This window comes from Aotus nancymaae, unplaced genomic scaffold, assembly GCF_030222135.1.
Source record: "Aotus nancymaae isolate 86718 unplaced genomic scaffold, 86718_ANA_hifiasm-v0.15.2.pri h1tg000029l, whole genome shotgun sequence".
Lineage (NCBI taxonomy): Eukaryota > Metazoa > Chordata > Mammalia > Primates > Aotidae > Aotus > Aotus nancymaae.
In genome coordinates, this window is record NW_026988442.1 from 47,518,583 (window position 1) to 47,539,626 (window position 21,044).

Sequence of the window (21,044 nt, forward strand, 5' to 3'; positions counted from 1 at the left end):
GCCATTCCTGTGTCTAGAATGGTATTGCCTAGGTTGTCTTCCAGGGATTTTGTAGTTTTGAGTTTTACATTTAACTCTTTAATCCATCTTGAGTTAATTTTTGTATATGGTGTAAGGAAGGGGTCCAGTTTCAGTCTTCTGCATATGTCTAGTTATCCCAGCATCATTTACTGAATAAGGAGTCCTTTCACTATGGCTTGTTTTTGTCAGATTTGTCAAAGATCAGATAGCTGTAGCTGTGCAGCCTTATATCTGGGCTTTTTATTCTGTTCCATTAGTCTATGTGTTTGTTTTTGTACCAGAACCATGCTGTTTTGGTTACTGTAACCATTTAGTGTAGTTTGAAGTTGGATAGCATAGTGCCTCTAGTTTTGGTCTTTTTGCCTAGGATTACCTTGGTTATTTGAGTCTTTTTTTTTTTTTGGTGCCATGTGAATTTTAAAATCGTTTTTTTTTTTTTTTTTCTAGTTCTGTGAAGAATGCCATTGGTAGTTTATTAGGAATAACATTGAATCTGTAAATTGCTTTGGGCAGTATGGCCATTTTCATGATATTGATTCTTCCTATCCTTGAGCATGGAAGTTTTCTTCCATTTCTTTGTGTCAGTACTGATTTTTTTTTTAATCAGTATTTTGTTATTCTCCTTGGATAGCTCTTTCACCTCCCTGCTTAGCTGTATTCCTAGGCATTTTTTGTGTGTGGCAATTGTGAATGGGATTGCCTTCCTGATTTGGCACTCTGCTTGAGTCCTGTTGGTATGTAGGAGTGCTAGAGATTTTTATACATTGATTTTCTATTCTGAGACTTTGCTGAAGTTCTTTATCAGCTTATCCTTTTTGACTGAGATGATGGGGTTTTCTAGATATAGGATCATGTCGTTTGCAAATAGGGATAGTTTGACTTCCCCTCTACCTATTTGCACGCCCTTTATTTCTTTCTCTTGTCTGATTGTTCTGGCCAGGACTTCCAGTATTATGTTGAATAGGAGTGGTGAGACAGGGCATTCTTGTCTTATGCTGGTTTTCAAGCAGAATGCTTCCAGCTTTTGCCCCTTCAGTGTGATGTTGGCTGTGCTTTAGTCACAGATGGCTCTTATTATTTTGAGGTATGTTTATTCAATTCCTAGTTTATTGAGAGTTTTTAACATGAAGGGGTATTGAATTCTATCAAAAGCCTTTTTGGCATTTATTGAGATAATCATATGGTTTTTTTTCTTCATTTAGTTCTGTTTATGTGATGAATCACATTTACTGATTTGCATATATTGCACCAACCTTGCATCCCAGGGATAACACCTACTTGATTGTGGTGGATAAGCATTTTGATGTGCTACTGGATTCGGTTTGTCCATATTTTATTGAGGATTTTTGCATTGATGTTCCCCAAAGATATTGGCCTGAAGTTTGTTTTTGTTGTTGTTGTTGTTGTTGTTGTTGTTGTTGATGTTGTTTCTCTGCCAGATTTTGGTATCAAGATGATGTTGGCCTCATAGAATGAGTTAGGGAGGAGTCCGTCCTCCTCAATTTTTTTGAGCAGTTTCAGCCGGAATGGTATCAGCTCTTCTTTGTACAGCTGGTATACTTCAGCTGTGAATCTCTCTGGTCCTGGGTGTTTTTGGTTGGTAGACTATTTATTATTGATTCAGTTTCAGAGCTCATTATTGGTCTCTTCAGGGAATCAGTTTCTTCCTGGTTCAGTCTTGGGAGGGTTTATGTGTCCACAAATTTATCCATTTCTTCTAGAGTTTCTAGTTTATGTGCATAGAGGTGTTCATAATATTCTCTGACTGTTATTTGTATTTCTGTGAGGTCAGTGGTAATATTTCCTTTGTCATTTCTAATTATATCTATTTGGCTCTTCTCTCTTTTCACCTTTATTAGTCTATCTATCTATCTATTTTTTTGTTTGTTTGTTTTCAAAAAACCAGCTCCTGGAGTCATTGATCTTTTGAATGTTTTTTTGTGCCTCAAATCCTTCAGTTCAGCTCTGATTTTGTTTTTTTCTTGTCTTTTGCTAGTTTTGGGGTTGACTTTCTTTTGGTTCTTTAGTTCTTTTATTGTAATGTTAGGTTGTTAAATTGAGATCTTTCTAACTGTTTGATGTGGAGCCACTGAATTTTTTAATGATGTATAAATTATTGTCCTTTATGTTGCAAATGTGAACAAGCACAGAACCTTAACTGGTTGAAGCAAAAGAGAATTTACTCCCTTAACTGTAAGTTCAAGGTTAGTCCTATTTATCAGGTATGCTTGAATTTAAGAGCTCCATTAATGAAATCAGACATCATTTCTCTTTTATCATCTCTTGCCTGTGCTTTCTGTTTTGGCTTTAGTTTCTAAAAGCTTTTCTCCCTGACAAGATGGTAGCAGCAATCTCAACCTACATCAAGTTCAAGTCCATAGAAAGAGAAAGAATGTTCTCTTTGAAGGTACCTCCAATCTCACTCATAGAATTAGTTCTGATTGGCTCTAACAAAGATGCTTGATGATTACAGACACTATCATCATGGCCTGTGTTGAGATGTTTGTCTTTAGGTTACATGCCTGACCTGGATTTAGGGATAGGATGAACCCAACTAAAGCACCTGAAATAAAAATGGGGAAAAGGGTGTCCCAAAGGACAGTAATGCCAGCAGAAGTGGGAGTAGCCTTTGCGGGGTGCAAACTACGGATGTCTGCTTCAGGTGATGAGAGTTTCAATCAAATGGTATGGGTAGAAGCCAGGTTAGAGAAAATTAAGATGTAAGTGAGTGATAGGAAAGTGAATTTGGGGTATCCTTCCTCTTATTTTTCCCCTTCCCTGTCCTTCTCTTCTTTTTTTGTGAATAACCTCTATGAATGAAAGTGACATGGCAAAACAGTGACTTGAGAGAGTAAGAGCTCTAAAAAATACCTTCTTTACCATGGGATATATTGAACATGTGACATAGACCAAGCCAAAACATAGAACCCAAAGTCCTCTGTGAGATGATGAAAGGCTGGACTTCAATATATAGTTAGGGTGATCTTGGAGAGGAGCTAAAATACTTTGTCCTTTTGAAACAATAGGATAAGAATATAAGGAGCAAATTATGAACGAAGTCTGAAGATCAGTGAAGGGAATTTGAGAATTCATGCCTGATAACCTATATTTTTTCAAAGATGAGATGATTATCTGAGAGTGTGGTAAATAGAAGTAGGTTCAGAACATGAATATTCTGGTTGGTTAAATTTCCTCTTGGTTTCACCATAGAAAGTGAGAAGGGATCTACACATAGGAATAAAATCGTAATGTGTTTGTTAAATTATCTTTAGTTATCTTCTGGGTGTGTGTGTGTGTTTTTTTTTTTTGTATATGTATTTTCTGCCTCTCACTATATTGGAAGTACAGTGAGAAGAGAGATTACAATTGCTTTGTTCACACTTTATACCCATTACTCAGCAAAGTGCCTAACAAAGGAATTAGAATTCATCAAAGAATTGCTGAATCATCAATTGGATGCATGAATGAATCCATGTGCCTTCTCGTTTTAGTCTTCAACTTGGGGATTAACTGACCAAAATTTTGAAGTAATGAGACAATAAAACATTGTCTGGAGACAAATAAAAATTTTATACAAACACTGTCAAAGAAAATTTGCCTAAGGCTTCTTCCATGCTAGTAAAATTTGCTAACTAATTTGATAACTAAAATACCATTTGACTCCAGGCTCTGCAGCACTCACTGTTAAAGCTAGTGGTATGTTTTACCAGGAAGGTTGCCTACATGAAAGATGCATAGAACAATTGCTTTACCTGAGTCTACATAAAAATAGGAAGGACATTTGCAAGACAATATATGCTCAGGGAGGATTAGTCCAGTCACTGTGTTAGTGGAGCTGGAGGAACAGCCTAGACTGCTCAATATTAAGTACTTATTTCACCTACCATTAGTTATTCTTATAAATAGATGCCTTAGTGGGGTTTACCACCTGTCTGTTATTCTAGTTAGAAGCCAGACTGGTCTCTGGTACAGATTCACAACCAAATAGCAAAAATAGAAAGAAAAAAGGAACCTGTTCTTTGAACCAATAACATTTTATTAAATGTCTAACTGATGCCAGTCACTCTTCGAGGTACTGGGACCGTAAGATGAGGAAAGCACAGTCCTTGTCTTCAGATCCCTATAGTTTGTGAAACGAACTTATGAAAGACAATCGCAGCATAATAAGTAATAAAATTATGAGTAAGTGCAATGAAAATAGAGGAAGGGCCCTTAGCCCAACCTGTGCAGGCAGGTAATATTACAGGATAAGAAAATACATGGGTTTTGCTTTAAAAAATAAACAGGCATAGTTGCGTCAAAAAGGACACAGGGGATGGGTAGCTGGTAGGGACAGGTTGGAAGATATTGTTGGGAGAAATGTGTGTGACCCAGAGATGGGATACATATAACAGCAGACGAAGTTTGAGGGTCTAACATTAGGAAGAACTTGGAGAAGATGAATACTTTGCCATTCGCTGAGGGAACTACCATATAAAAATAAAGGCCTTCCTTTGATAATTTTCTCCAAAACTTTTTTTACATTGCTTCTCAAATGCATTTTATCATAGTTTTAACAAGTGTCATATCTCCATATTATCTCTTTTGAAAAACTGCTGAAGATGGTTCTGCTCTTAGTCTCTTTGTGTTATGATAACAAAATACCACAGACTGGGTAATTTACAAAGAACAGAAATTTGTTTGTCAGAGTTCTGGAGGCTGGGAAGTCCAAGATGAAGGCACTGGCATTTGGTGTCTGGCGAGGGCTACTCTCTCTGCTCCCACAATGACACCTTGAACTCTGCTTCCTCTGGAGGGTACAAATGCTACATCCTCACATGGAGGAAGGGATGGAAGAACAAAAAGAGGCTGAATTCACTTCCTCAAGCACTTTTATAAGGATGCTAATTTTATCCATGAGGGTTCTGCCCTAATGGCCTAATTACTTCCTAAAGCCCCCACTTCTTAATATTGTTTCACTGAGGATTAAGTTTTAACATGAATTTTATACGAAATGCAAACGTTCAAACCATAGCACCCACTGATCCTGACTTCCCTATCACCACAAGCTATATAGCTTCTGCATTTAGAAAGTAACTAGGGTGTCGGCGATTCTGAGCTGAAAGTTGTGCCAGCGTATAAAAGGAAATGAGCCTAGAGAGTTTGGCAGAGACCAAGATGAAGGAAAGTTTTACATGTGGTGGTGAGAAACTTGGATTTGTTCTTTAGTTGATGGGGCATTGAAAGTTCTTAAACAGGTGAGTAACTAGATCAAGTCTCAGTTTTAATTGGACTTCTCTTGCAGTGGAGTCAAGGACAGATGGGAGTAAAAAGACCTGGAAGGAGGCTATCTATAGCAAGCCAAGCATCCAGGCAAAAGGATTCCATTTGCCAATGGAAATGATATAAGGATAAGACTGGTACTGAAGAGGAGGGGAAATTCAAGTAATTTTAAGCTGGTAAAATCAGGAGAACTTAGTGACTGATTGAATGAAGGCAGTAAGGGTACAAGAGTTACCTAGGGTGATGGCAGAGTTTCCAGCTTGGAGAACTATATGGGTAGATGGTCCAGAACTCACTGCCAAAGGAAGAAAATAGAAGAGTCTGCCAGCAAACTAACATTTATTAAATGCCTACTGGGTAAGTTGCACTTCTAGATACTGGGGCTATTAAGACAATATATCACATACCTTTTCTAGAGGTCTCTTACAGCTTAATTCAACGTCGAGTATGGCAAAATCACATACAAGGGTCTACCCTCTTTTAAGTTATTTATCAGGATAGGAGGGGAAGATGATTTGGAAAAAAATATAGTACATTTTAAATATTTTATATCTTCATTTTGTGGGATCCTTGTGGGAAGAGGAGTAGTAGTCACCCAAACTTTTGGAAATGCAAGTCTGGATCTTGGGGAGGGTGATATGGATGAAACTGTACCGGGACTGCATATAAGGTAAAGAGAGGCACAGTCCAAGCAGAAACCCAATGACAAAGAATTTATCTGGACATCACATCTGAAATTACATTTATTTTTAATTTAAATTTGCATGATATTTTAATCCTGTTTTATGAAAAAGCACAACAAAGAACCAAAGCGACACCCATAATTCTGATAAGTGTTCATCATATTAAAAAAGTGAAATCCTGCCCCCTCCCACCCATACTCTGCCCTTTTAATCTAAACCCTTAGAAGTAAACACAGTTAACACCAATTTTAGAGAATTCACAGAGGAATGAGAGACAACCCAGTAGGTGACAGAGTAAGATTCAAATGAGACTAGTGTCTCAAATGGCAAAAATGAAGTATTTGTGATGTATATGGTGCCAAGCTATGCTAACTTTCTATATTATTCATATTCTAAAAATTTATATTTCAGGAAAAAAAAAATAGCATAAAGTTTTATGTAAATTTTAACTAGAAATCAGCTTTTTAATAAATTTATTTTTGAAGAGTTTATTTGGGTTTAATGAAAATTCTATTAGAATATATACTTTTTAAATCGTTTCAACTTTTATTTTAGATTCAGGGGATGCATGTGTAGGTTTGTTACGTGGGTTTGTTGCATGACACTGAGGTTTGGAGTACAAGTGATCCAGTCACCTGTAAAAATGATCCGGTCACTACTATCATAGTGAACATAGTACCCAATAGGTAGTTTTTCAGCCTTCGCCCTTCCTTCTTTCCACTCTCTACTATTCTGTGTTCCCAGTTCCAGCGTCTGTTGTTCCCATCTTTACATCCACGTGTACCCAATGTTTAGCTCCTACTTATAAGTGAGAACATGTGGCATTTGCTTTTCAGTTCCTGCATTAATTTGGTTAGAATAATGGCCTCCAGCTGCATCCATGTTGCTGCAAAGGACATGATTTCATTCTTTTTTATGGCTGCATAGGATTCCATGGTGTTTACCACATTTTCTCTATGCAATCCACTGTTGATGGGCACCTAGGTTGATTTTTACGTCTTGGCTATTGTGAATACTGCTTTGGTGAACATACAAGTGCATGTGACTTTTTTATAAAGTGATTTATTTTCCTCTGGGTATGTACCCAGTAATGGGACTGCTTGGTTGAATGGTAGTTCTATTTTAATGTATTTGAAATATCTCCAAACTGCTTTCCACAGTGGCTGAACTAATTCACATTCCCACCAACAGTGTATAAATGTTCCCTTTTCTTCACAGCCCCACTAATATCTGATCTTTTTTATTTATTGAGACAGGTTTTGCTCTGTCATCCAAGCTGGAATGCAGTGGGGCAATCATGGCTCACTGCAACTTTGACCTTCTTTCTGGGTTCAAACAGTCATCCTACCTCAGCTCCCTGAGTAGCTGGGACTACAGGTGTGTGCTACCACGCCTAGCTAATTTTTTAATTTTTTGTAGAGATGGGGTCCCAGTTATGTGGCACAGCCTGGAGTATCTGGTTTTGTTTGTTTTTACTTTTTAATTGTTACCATTTGTACTAACGTGAGATGGTATCTCATTGTGTTTTTGATTTGCATTTCTCTGATAATTAGCGATGTTGAGAGGTATTCCTTATTGGCTGTTTGTATGTCTTCTTTTGAGAAATGTCTGTTTATTTCATTTGCCCACCTTTTATTGGAGTTATTTGTTTTTTGCTTGTTGAATTAAGTTTCTTACAGATTCTGGATACTGGAACTTTGTCAGATACATAGTTTGTGAATATCTTCTCCAATTCTGTAGGTTGTCTGTTTAGTCTATTGATAGTGTCTTTTTGCTGTGCAGAAGTTGTTTCATTTAATTAGGTCCCACTTGTCAGTTTTTGTTTTTGTTGTGATTGCTTTTGAGGAATTAGCTATAAATTCTTCACCAAAGCCAATGTGGGGGGAAGGGTATTTCCCAAGTTTTCTCCAGGATTTTTATATTTTGAGGTCTTACATTTAAATCTTTAATCCATCTCGAGTTAATTTTTGTATATGGCAAAAGGTTGGGGTCCAGTTTCATTCTGCATATGGTTAGCTAGTTATCTCAGTACCACTTACAGGATAGGGAATCCTCTCCCCATTGCTTATTTTTGTCGACTTTGTCAAAGACCAGATGGTTGTAGGTGTGTGGCTTTATTTCTGGATTCTCTATTCTGTTGCATTGGTCTATGTGTCTGTTTGTGCACTAGTACGATGCTTCTTTAGTTAGTGTAGCCTCATAGTATAGTTTGAAGTCAGATAATGTGATGCCTCTGGCTTTGTTCTTTTTGCTCAGGGTTGCTTTAGCTAATGGGACTTTTTTCGTTCCATATGAATTTCAGAATAGTTTTTTTCTAAATTTGAAAATTGATGTTGGATAGTAATAGTGTTGAATTTGTAGATTGCTTTGGGTAATATAGTCATTTTAATGATATTGATTCTTCCAATCCACAAGCATAGAATGCTTTTCTCATTTGTGTGTGTGTGTGTGTGTGTGTGTGTGTGTGTGTGTGTGTTTTAATAAATCAGTTTTAATGGTTCAGAGTGATTTCTAAGAATAATTTTCCTGAGCAGCTTTATATATTCATGTAAACCACAGTTGTGTATAGAACATAATCAGCATACAAGTGAGCTGGGAGTGAGAAAGTGACAGAGCTTTCGGTGGTTGCCGGAGCTGGAGGAAGTGGTGAGATCTGCTTGTCATTAATAGCTGTGGTGTGACAGGCAACATGGAGCCTCTGTTTTGTGTCCTCCAGAGCACTTAACTCCCTGATGTGTCTGGCTGAAGAGGCTCTTACAACAAAAATGCAGCCTCTGCCAGAATTGTATATTTGAAAGTGCCTCTGTTTAGCTGAAAGAGGTTGGGCAGCTACCATAGAGAGGCACGATGTTTTTAGATCCTCCTGATCTAGAGGTTTAAGTTCTGAGGCTCCTTTTTATCAGTCTGTGAAGACTGGAGCTCCCTTTGATAGGACTTGCTACCTACTACATTGCCTTATTGTTAATCACCTATTATAAAGATAAGAGTTTGTCTTTCAAACTAGGATAAAATTTCAGAATGCAAGAATCCAAACTGAGACAATATTGCAAAATAAATTTAACTCCCCAAAGCTCTCCACCTCCAGCCACAATCCCCATAAACACAAACGATTTCTTAAAAATATATAATGAAGCATTTGTTTAGATTTACCAGGGGAAGAGAAGCAATTAATTTTAAAAGTGTATGCCATGCAAAGGCTACAAAATGCTATAAGCCAGTCCCTATTTTTGTTAGTATTAAAATATTTTGAATCATTTTCAAAACATTGCTGTTAAAGTGATCTAAATTTTATAGTAGCCTTCATTATTTGTCTAGATCTTTTTAAAACTTTCTAAGGTATTATAAGGAATCCTGCTTCTTTTCAATGTTGCTTTTATTTGCACTTATTCAATGCATTTGTTTTTCTCAAAAGAATACATTCACAGGCTAGGTGAGGTGGCTCACACCTGTAATCCCAGCACTGTGGGAGGCCAAAGCAGGAGGATCCCTTGGGACCAAGGGTTTAAGACTAGCCTGGACAATGTAGCAAGACCCCCACCTCTCCAAAAAAAAAAAATTTTTTTTAAATAGCCAAGCGTGGTGGCATGTGCCTGTACTCCTAGCTTACTCGGGAGCCAGAGGCTAGAGGATCTCTTGAAGCCAGGAGTTTGAGGCTGCAGTGAGCTATGATCATATCACTGCTCTCCAGCCTGGGGTTAGAGTGAGACCCTGTCTCAAAAATGAAGTAAAATGTATTAACCTGATTGTATAAAATCAAATATTACAAAAGGCTTTTAATGAAATAGAGTAGCCTCCTACCAAACCCTTTTTAAAATTTCAACCCTTTAAGCCTTATCTCTTGGCATTCACATTTCTACTTCTAAGTAATATGATTGTAACTGCCTTTTTTGGTGTCTCACTGTTATCTTCTCTTATAGTAGATGAAGATTTAGCTCTTTCAAGCTGTCTTTCCTCTTCTTACATACATGGAGAATACTACAACTTTTAAAATTAAGTTTATGCTTCTCTTCTTGTACACTTCTCCTTTCTTTTCCCTACAGTTACCACTTAATTTTGGTTTTGCGTTTACCTGGATGTCTAGTTTAGCTTTTGAATTTGATCATTTTTGTTACTTCTTTTCCAGATGCTCAAACATATAATCTATTCAATTTATTATTTTCTTCTGAAAAACTCTATCCCGGAGCCTTCTGTCCTGTCCTCCATTCTACACAGATTGCTTTCTCACTTCACTCCCCGTGATCCTCCTAGGACTTCCTTTCACCTCCTTTGTGTGTTGTATACCCTCTATCCATGATCCCAGATCTTCCATTTTTCTTTACTTTCTCCTTTTGTCGAAGCCTCCTCGGTAGCTTTCTGGTATCTCTGAGTCCTGCACATGCCAGGGTTTTGCAAAATGAATCGTCTCTTTCTCATCATGAGCTCCCTCTACGTGGTTGCAACATCTACTCTCAATAGTCACCACGGAAGTATCCAGTTTCCTTTTCACAGAGTGTCTTCTCCTCAGATGTCTCTTCTCACACTATTCTCTCCCTCATGAATTTATTCCTCTTTTAAACTTCTTTAGTAGCAGTTTAGTGGGATCTCAGGAAAGAAAAAAGATAAACTTATGTGGCCCATCTACATATGTTTCATTGGTTGTCCAAGTTTAACTTTTGATGATTAATTTGCATGGAGGTTTAAGTAAAAAATTAAAAATTGTATTTAAAATATAATTTCTGTCTTAGGGAAGTTATTGCATTTTGGTGGAGGGTGTATACTAGGCTGTAAATAGGATAGCAGGATAGGGTATATGTTCCAAGGCTATGGTTTAGAGCATATACCCTACAGATAAGCGGGGAGTACTGAGCATACACTGAATACTATTTCTTGATCTTGGTTAGCCCTCTGTGTTCACAGCTTCTGCATCTGCAGATGCAACCAACTGTGGACAAAAATATTGGAAAAATATTAAAAATAACAATATAATAATAATAAATACAATCATCCTAGGCTATTTTATATTTAAAATTTTTAAATATTGTATGACAACTATTTACATAGCATTTACATTGTATTAGATATTGTAAGCAATCTAGAGATAATTTAAAGTATATAGAAGGATATGCTTAGGTTATATGCAAGTTATTAAACCATTTTATGTCAGGGACTTGAGCATCCATGGCTTTTGATATCTAACAGGAAGTCCTGGAACCAATCCCTCCCACATAACAAGGGACAACTGTGTATGCATGACCAATCTCGTCTTCCAGTTTTTAGTTTACCTCTATATTTTTAAATGTGTATATAAAAATTTTTATTATACAGATGTTTTATAATAATTACCTTCTGTTGATTTTATTAACTTTATTGTAATTTTTAATATTATGGTTTGGGGTTTTTTTGAGTTTTAAATTTCTTTTTCTCCCTCAATATTTTATTTATTTTACTTTATTTATTTTGAGGCAGGGTCTTACTCTATTGACCAAACTAGAGTGCAGTGGGGTGATCATGGCTCACTGCAGCAGCCTGAAACTTCCAAGTTCAAGTGATTCTCCCACCTCAGCTTCCCAAGTAGCTGGGTGTGTAGGGGCTTACCACCATGCCTGGCTAATGTTTTTATTTTCTGTAGAGCCTGGATCTCCCTGTGTTGCCCAGGCTAGTCTTGAACTCAAAGCAATCCTTCTGCCTCAGCCTCCCAAAGTCCATCGTGCCCAGCCTCAATATTGTATTTTATTTTTTATTTCTTTTTTTTTCTGTTTTTTTTATTACTTGAATTTAAAAATTAATTTGGGGTAAATTGATGTTTATATGATATTGAGTCTTCCCATTCGTGTGTATGGATATGGTATGTTTCTCCATTTATTTGTGTTTTTCAATAAAAGTATAACATGACATTAAAAACATGCACATCTTTTAAAGTATTTAGTGTTTTTGCTGTCACTGCCTCTTAAAAAAAAAAACATTTTAATTAGTTGTTATTTGTGTGCACCAACCCTCTTGATTTTTTGTGTATATTGAACTTGTATCCAGTAACCTTGCTGAATATTCTTATTAATTTCAAGGGCTTGTCAGTAGATTTCCCTGAATTTTCCATAGACGTAATTATATTGTGTAAAAATAATTTACACAATCTTTCCAATGATTACACAACTTTTTACTTATTTTATTGAATTAGCTAGGAATATCAATAATATATTCTGGATGCAGTGATATTGAACATCCTCTCTAGTTTCATCCTTAATTATAATATTTCTAACTTTTCACTTTAAATATGTCATTTGCTATAGGATTTGGTGGACATTCCTTATCCAATAAAGGAAGTTCTATTTTATTATTAGTTTGCTCAGCATGTTTTTCAAAATGAATACTGAGTTATATGCTTTTCTATAAATTTTGAAATGGTCATAAGCTTCTTTCCTTCATTAATCTGTTAATGTGGTAAATTACACTAATATCTATCAATATCAGCTATTAATAAATACTGATTACATTAATATTTTGTTATTAAACTACCCTTGTGTTTATTGAAAAACTTTCTTAGTCATGATTCCTTATCTTATAAATTGCTTGATGACATTTGAAAATATTTCATTTCACATTTTAGCATTTACAGTTCAAAGTCAAAAGGTCTATACCTTTATATTTTCATCCAGGTTGAGTATCAAAGTTTCAGCAATCTCGTAAAATATACCCAAGAACTTTCCTCTCTCTCTCTCTCTTTTTTTTTTCCCTGTACAACTGGTTGTATCCGGAACTCAGTCCCAGGCTATTTTATAAATGATTGGAAAGCCATATTCAGTATCTGTTTCTTTCTTTTTTCCTGGACTTAGACATATGCATTTTCCTATCTGTAACATCTTTTTTGGCACTTTCCATCTTATAAAATCATCATCATTAAGATGAACAGAGAAAATCCAAAATTATCTCTAGGTATTGTTTCACACTCTGGGAATGTACTTAAGGAAACATATGGACCCAGGGAAAGATTTAAATGGAAGAGAAAAAAATGAAAATGAAACTTCTATATTTTATTACTAATATAAGATTTAAAAAGTAGGACACCACCACAATCTGTACTGGGGTTGGGGAGTAGGGGTGAATATTTTCCAAGTGCAAAAACCGTAAGAGGGAAAGCGTACCATTTAAAACATATTGCAAAGTTAGAGAATCTTCAAGTTTCTACAACTGTTAGTGCTGCCTGATCTAAATCATTTTCTAAGGATCATGTACAAAATATATATTTTTTCACACTAACATTGGAATTTAACAGGTATGCTGCTTTTAATGTCGACTTCATTTAGAGTAGTGGAGGCAGCAGGTGGCAGTAGCTCCCACTCCAAAAACTGGGAATTGGAACAAGTAACAATCCATGGCCTCCCTTGCAGGCCAGCCTTTCTGTAAAGTTTCTTTGTGTCTATAACTGCTCGTTTCATATGTGGGAAAAAGATGATATAATGCATAATTCCCACAAAGTGTGGATAACAAACAAGAATTTTTTGTGTGCATCCTCTTTACATAGAGAATGAATAAACAAACTTATGAAAGAGATGGGACTTCAGCTTTAGAATTCCTCTTTTTCATTGAAAACGCCCAGTACCTTTTCATGCTTCCTAGGAATTTCCCTCTTCCTTTCTTCATGCATTGCTTTGAGTCTCACTCTAGCCCTTCCCTTCCCAGGGAAGTTGACCATATTTTTAGACTTTTTTGCTACCATCATTAATAACACTAGATAATATTAATACTAATGATTGTTTATTGAACATGTGCTATGTGATAAACTCTCTTCCAGAAGCTTTACATATTTCATCTCACTTAATCTACACAGTAACTTAATGAATTAGACACTACAATTATTCTCAATTTATAAATGTTGAAATTGAAGTCCTGTAACCTGCCTAAAATCACACAGTTAATCACAAAACCATTCGCCAGAATACTGCAAGCAACAGCTTAAAACTCAAAGGACTTTACAGTGCTTTATATCCCTCTGGAGGAGCCTATTCTATTATCGATAAACCCTGATACACCTCACCACCTCTTGCCCCCAGCCTATATACTGCCATCCTTCAGGAAGAAGGCCAGAAGAACAATGGAGGCTAACTGACCTTAGAGCCTTTGCTATTCGTCATGACTCAGGGTGTGTTAGTCAGGTAGACCTATCACTGTCAATACCAAATATTTTCATTCCACTAGGATGTAGCCTGTTTCAAACTGTTTAAAGTGCAAATAGCTCCAAAATTCCCTTGAGAAATACATCTACAGGTGGGAATTTGAGGCCATTGTCAGATGGTTCAGTATGGAAAAAATATGGGAATGAATAAACCAAGAAGATAAATCCCAACTTCTTCACTCATTTTCTGCGAAAGCTTGGCAAGTTATATTACCACCCAGAGCTTGATTTTCATCATGTGTTAAATGGTGATAATAATACTTGTGTTACTGTGAAAATTAAATGAGATAACACAGTAGAGTTTCCAAAAGATAGTAGTACATCCACAATTAGTATTAATTCATGTTTACCTCCCTCAATAAACTGTAGTGCTGATGAAATTTTTCCTGGGTAGGTTAAGCCTGAAAAAAGAGGGGAATCAACAGCAATAATTGGGCATTATTAATTTTTGTATCTGCCTCAAAATGTATCTCAACTGGTGAGTCCATAATAAATGCTTGCTATTAAATTGATGACCAAATAAACAAATTCACAAAATTACATAGTCTGGATATTTTACATATGTGAAAATAGAATATGTCCAAGTATTGATGTACATTTTAGAGGACAGGGGTTCAGAGATAATGATTATGGTCCTGGGAAATTTATTTATGATTACACAAGATAAACGGGAGCCCCTTATTAATTTCTGGCTTGAGGACACTCAGTTTATATTTGTAATACCATTTCTTGTTATCTGATATACTGATGCTTGAATTTATTTAACCATTTATCAAGTTAACTGATTCTTCTTCTAGACCAAAAACAGAAGATGCTTGGGTATTTGCAAAGCCCAATGCCATTCAAGCAGTCGGGGTTATGTCTTTTGGTGAGTATGTGGTTTCAAAGGCCCTTTCTTAATGTGGAGTTGTCTGTTCCATGAAAAAAGTGCTGTGTTTCATATTTATGTCTGGATAGCAGATGTCCTAAGTTTTAGACTTCCTATTAGCAGCATATGATCTAGTTTGTGCCAATATAAAATTAGGCTCAAACTTTTCTCACTCATCACTAAAATTTGCTTCAGTTTGGAGAAATCCATTTCTTACACAGAAAACTCATTACAGTCATCTTGTTTCTTAACTTGGAAAGCTAGCAAGTGTTATGGACTTCTTCAGACCTTGCACACAAAGTATTATAAATTGGCCAGATGTCTAAAGCTACTTTATTATGTCCCAGATGGCAAAGGAAGCCACAGAATGAAAATTATGGTATTTAGATTTTCCTTAAGATGGGAAGGGTCATTAGGAAAAAGAAAATGGGAGAGAAGGTTGGACTGGCCTGGTTTATATCAAGAGTGAAATGAAGAGATCGTATAAGCCTGATGTGAATGAATGATCTCATTTTTAGAGTTATTAGAAAAATTATTTTCTGACATATTAATAAATTCATATATTTAAATTTCATTTCATTGGCATCTAAAGTAGCACGTCTCTGAATTTCAGAACTAAAAAGAAAACCCTCGTGCTTGCTTTAATAATGCTCTCTTTTTTTTGTATTGCAGCATTTATTTGCCACCATAACTCCTTCTTAGTTTACAGTTCTTTAGAAGAACCCACAGTAGCTAAGTGGTCTCGCCTCATCCGTATGTCCATCGTGATTTCTGTATTTATCTGTATAGTCTTTGCTACATGTGGATACTTGACATTTACGGGCTTCACCCAAGGTAAAATGAGAGATTCAGTTATAGCATATTTCAGTGTTCATGTGAATTGGTACAGGTATACCCAATGTTCTACTTATTATTGGTACAGGTATGCCCAGTGTTCTATTTCAAAGATTACTCTCTTCCACCCATTCTCTCTATCCTCCTGCCTCCCTGCTGTCAGTTTGCTAATTTTTACCTTTTTAAACTGCTCAGTTTAGTTCTGTAGCCCATACGCTCTCCTTCCACGCTGTCACTTCCCAACACTTGATTTTTGGCTTTTCTCCACGGCAGCTTCATTTCAAAGGGACCAGTGGCCTCCCAATCTTCAGAGCGAATAATCTCCTCAATTTGCATTCTCTTGAATCTCTCTAAATCACTTAACAATACTGAACTTCCTTTCTTTGCTCAAATTTTTCTCCCTTAGAGGAAAGAACGTTACTATATTATCATTGTTATTCTTTCTCTCTGTTCATTTTTTTCTTTCTTTTCTTTTTCTCTACCCTGTCTAATCCCCCACTCTACTCCGTCCCATGCCACCCAGATAACGGTCTCAAGCATACTGTTTGCTCTTCTCTCAACAAATTTTCCAGATACTTTCATTGTTGTAATTCTAACCCAGACTCTTTTTGTCTCCAACCTGCTGCCTGTAGGACATTTCTACTCAATTGTTCTATATTTGTCTTAATCACAACACATCATGTTTCCCTGAAAACCAGACTTTTTCTTCCTCCCTCCAAAGATATTTCTCTGTTTTTGCATTCACCCAGCAGGCCCAACAACTGAGCAGTCCTCCCTTCTACTTCCCTCGACTCTTACATTCAATCACTGATGTAGTGTAATATTCAGGGCAGTCCAGAGATAGGCTGTGATTTACATATTTCATAGCTCTTGCGGGTCTATTATCTCACTGACCTTCAGACAACCCTTTGAAGGGAAGTGGAATAACTAGTTTTACTCCCTGATTAAAACACAAAGAGATGAAGTAACTTGCTCATGTGCTGTCTGGTGACAAACTAGAAAACAAGTCTTCTGACTCTCAGGTTCAGTTTTCTTTCCATTCTCTTTCTGCCTCCCCTATTTTGGTCAGTCATGACCCTCTGAAATTTGTCTCTTTGCCTCTAGCTCCCCTTAGCTTAGTTTTCTGAAAACACTTGGGTGCTCTTGGGAGGAAAGCTGCCTTGTTTTGAACAGAGGTTACAGATCACTATGATTTTAGGCAAATATTTCTTAAAATGAAGAAAGATGGCTTCAAAAAATAATAACTAACAAAATTCCAATGCAGCCAAAAATATAATACATTCATGTGCCACTAGAGTGCAGTAACAAAGAGACCTTGAAAGTTCTGATAAGAATTGTGCTCCAAAACATTGCCATGTATCACTATTGCTACATAGTTCACCAAGCCAAATGACCTATGGGCTCTGGTCTTTACAGGACCTTGGTTTTTAAATGCCTTTTCTATGAGACATAAATCTTTTTTGTTAGTCAATCTTCCTGGAGTTTTTGTCAGTGTAATGGTTCATATATAATTAAATCTTTATAAAACAAAGCTGACAGGTGTTTGATGTTGATTTCCCCCTAGCATTTTAATTCTTTAAAATACACTTAGATTCAAGCTGCCATAAGCTGACATTGTTCCTCCAGGCCACTTCTCCTTAGGCAAATCTAGTCTAATTTGTGCAAACTGCTTTTTTCTTTTCTAGCCTCTTTCAGTAGATAGATTTCAACTTGTGAGGCAGTGGGAACTCTGGATTCTCGTTGACTTTTCCAGTGACGTTTGAAAAGACACTAGGGCTCATTTTTTTTTTTTTTTTTTTTTTTTTTTTGAGACGGAGTTTCGCTCTTGTTACCCAGGCTGGAGCGCAATGGCGCGATCTCGGCTCACCGCAACCTCCGCCTCCTGGGTTCAGGCAATTCTCCTCCCTCAGCCTCCTGAGTAGTTGGGACTACAGGCACGTGCCACCATGCCCAGCTAATTTTTTGTATTTTTAGTAGAGACGGGGTTTCACCATGTTGACCGGGATGGTCTCGATCTCTTGACCTCATGATCCACCCGCCTCGGCCTCCCAAAGTGCTGGGATTACAGGCGTGAGCCACCGCGCCCGGCCCCTAGGGCTCATTTTTTTAGTGGTTAGTGAACAGGGAACTTCCATCCTTTTTTCTTAGAGAGTTGGAATCTTTTCAGTCGACCTTGAAGCAGGTTTCTGCCACCTTTACTTTGTGTTTTAATGCCCTTCTGCCCAAAAGGGAGGTTCTAAAGTAATGTACATTTGTTCTAGTTGATGGGGGAGGGGAGAGAGTCACTTAAAGTAAACCTTGGGAAGAGGCAAATTATTTAGGATATTCAGCTTTGTGATGAAAAAACAGTACAGAGGTATTATAGTCTTTCTTCTTTTTAAATGGTATAATATTGAGTGACTTTTATCTAATTTTCAATTAAGTGTAATTTTAAAAAGTAACCACAATTTTAACATTTAAGCGTGTTATAGTCAGAAAATAAACAAGCCCAAATACTCTGTTTCAGCATTAGTTATTGTTTGTTTTTTAATTTTTTGTATTTATTCCATGGACTACTGTGCAGTCGTAGGTAATTGTTTTTTGATACATGACATCTGTGCCCTAATTAGATCCCTGTATTTCTTCATAGACAGCTGAGAAATATAGTCTCTAAATAAGAATTGTTTCAAGGTATATTTAGTCCATCTTCTAGTCTGGAACTTACTAAATTTAATGTTCTTTCTGGGAAATTGTCATATTTTCACAGTTTTGAATCAATGCATTTACCCTTGGGCTCATGCAATGCCATGAAAAGCAATGTATGTATGAAATTTCTTTCGTGGCCCCAAGGTTGCGATGAAACCCTATAGCATGATACACAGGAAATTCAGCTCCCCAGATGTACTGGTCTACTCTTCCTTTCAGGATTGTTCTTGATCTAAGAATAGCATTTCAAAAGGAAATTTGTTTATTTTAACAGGCTTTTTTAAAAAATAATGAAGTCACTTACTCACCAGAAACAAAGACCAGAAGACAGTTTACAAAGCCAGTGCACAAGAATTTAGAGAGTTGATTCTGATGTAAGAAGACAATGGATAAAGTATTTTCCAGAATTCAATAAAAAAATTTGCAGCAAATCTACCAAAAACAAATAATAAGAGAAAAACTAATGGTGATGGATTTATGTTCCTGTGGAGCATGTACTGGTTTAAATCAGTGAATAACTACATGGTTATTGAATTCAAAAACTTATATTTAGACCCAGTTATCTGTTCGCTTAACTAAATGAAATGAAGTTTATGGTGATTCGATTATAAGTCACGTGTCACTTAATGACAGGGAAACATTCTGGGAAATGCATTGTTAGGTGATTTACTTCTTGTGTGTAAACATCATAGAGTGGACTTACACAAACCTAGATGGTCGCACCTATTACACGCCTAGGCTACATAGCATAGCTTATTGCTCCCAAACTATAAACCTGTACAGCATGTTTCTGTCTTCAATTCTGTAGGCAACTGTAATGCAATGGTATTTGTGTATCTAAACACAGAAAAAACAGGAAAAATACAGCATTGTAATCGTATATGTGGACCATTACGTGATGCATGACTGTTAATACCTAATATTTCAATTATTAGATAGTCATCTCAAACATTTAGTATCTAGTAAATAAACTTATTTTATATTATTATCTAGGAGATTTATTTGAAAATTACTGCAGAAATGATGACCTGGTAACATTTGGAAGGTTTTGTTATGGCGTCACTGTCATTTTGACCTACCCGATGGAATGCTTCGTGACGAGAGAGGTAAGCACGGTTTCTTCCCAACACTTTACCCAGCTGATCTCTCTGCCACAGTTAATTTAGGAAGATTTATAAATATTGCAGTTTGGCAAATTTCCAAGGGCATAACAAATGGTATAATTCATAAAAGTTTCTTTTCTGACTTTAAAATGTCAGAGTTTAAAGATGAATTTAAATTCAGATGTTTACAAGACAATTTTTCAAAAGTTGGGTTTGAAAATTAGGTTCGGCGGATTTGACTTATATTACCATGAGCACAAATATTTATACAACTGCATTCCAAAGTGACTGCCAGCCTTTAGCAATAGCCAAACTAAAGTTGCTGCCTTTAAGGCATTCTTACAAAGAAATTAAGTAACAAGGTCTAAAACATGTTTTACAAAGCTGTCTTTTTGCTTAGATGTTTTATCAGTCAGCATGTATTAAAGACACCGTAGATTCTACAGTGCCCTACGGATTCTAACTCGTTCTGTTATTTTTCAAAAACTAAAATATCTGATATTCCATGGAGAACCAAAATTCAGCTGAAACTTTTAGTTTTACAGATATATTTTATTTATATATTTACATATGTAGATGTATGTATTTACAACTATATTTAACATATAAGTAATCACATAAATATATAGCATGTTATTTACATATAAATATATTTTATTGTCAAAGCCAACTCTAAATTGTGTTATATATTCCACCTGGATTTGTAGAGAAAGATTAGCCAAGAGAGAATTCACTCTTTTGGTGTAAAGTTGGATAACATGGCCTGTCAGGAATCCCTTATGCTATCAGCTAAAACTCCACCATACCAGTTAGCAGTAAAACATGATCCTGCTTCACAGTGGGTCTTTCAGGGACCACACTGCAAAGGGCTCAGTCATAGGATCTCTTCCTAGAGGCTGTTTGTGCAGTGCACCATGTGAAAGGCTCTAATGTGCAAAGTGAAATATCTACAGAGCTTTAAATACACTCAGTAATCCGCAGGCTTCTTGAGGCAGGCCAGGGCTTACCCTAAGCCAGTCCCAGAGATAAGGAACTGACCACACAGGGAAACAGAAGAGGGAAACGTCCAGCACTGTGTATGTCCTTTACAACTAGCACGTCTCTCCCTTACACACATATATCTCACAGGCCAGTTCTCTACCTTGACTATAAAGGAGAAGTAGACTGAACTATTTTGTTTTAATGTAAGAGCCTTTCAAAACTGTACTAGCTGTTGTTAGATGCAGGAAATGGCATTATTTTAGCTTCTGCCCAGTACTTAGGTTCAAATCTGATCTCTAGATCAGTAAGAACAGATGGTGCCTTCTCACGTGGTTTCTAGTAAACTGCCTGTAGGCGGTCTGAGTCACTTCACCTGCACAACTTCTGTCTTTAGTACTTGAAACTTGAGTTTCCTTTCTAGCTGCTGTGACAGGAAGACAGAACTAAATCAAAATCTC

The 21,044-nt window shown here is 36.5% G+C and overlaps 1 protein-coding gene and 1 long non-coding RNA gene across 4 annotated transcripts in view; one reads left to right on the top strand and one right to left on the bottom strand.

The window, feature by feature from the left end:
* LOC105708929 (uncharacterized) overlaps positions 1 to 21,044 on the bottom strand; it is a 95,224-nt gene that overhangs the window by 23,863 nt on the left and 50,317 nt on the right. The window lies entirely within an intron of this gene.
* SLC38A11 (solute carrier family 38 member 11) overlaps positions 1 to 21,044 on the top strand; it is a 57,242-nt gene that overhangs the window by 19,588 nt on the left and 16,610 nt on the right. For 2 of the 3 annotated variants that reach the window (XM_012440667.3, XM_064382663.1), the window contains 3 exons: positions 14,913 to 14,983; positions 15,656 to 15,817; positions 19,496 to 19,608. In XM_012440667.3, coding sequence (XP_012296090.1) covers positions 14,913 to 14,983; positions 15,656 to 15,817; positions 19,496 to 19,608 — 346 coding nt within the window. The remainder of the gene's footprint in view (positions 1 to 14,912; positions 14,984 to 15,655; positions 15,818 to 19,495; positions 19,609 to 21,044) is intronic. The other variant, XM_012440668.2, reaches the window with a different exon arrangement.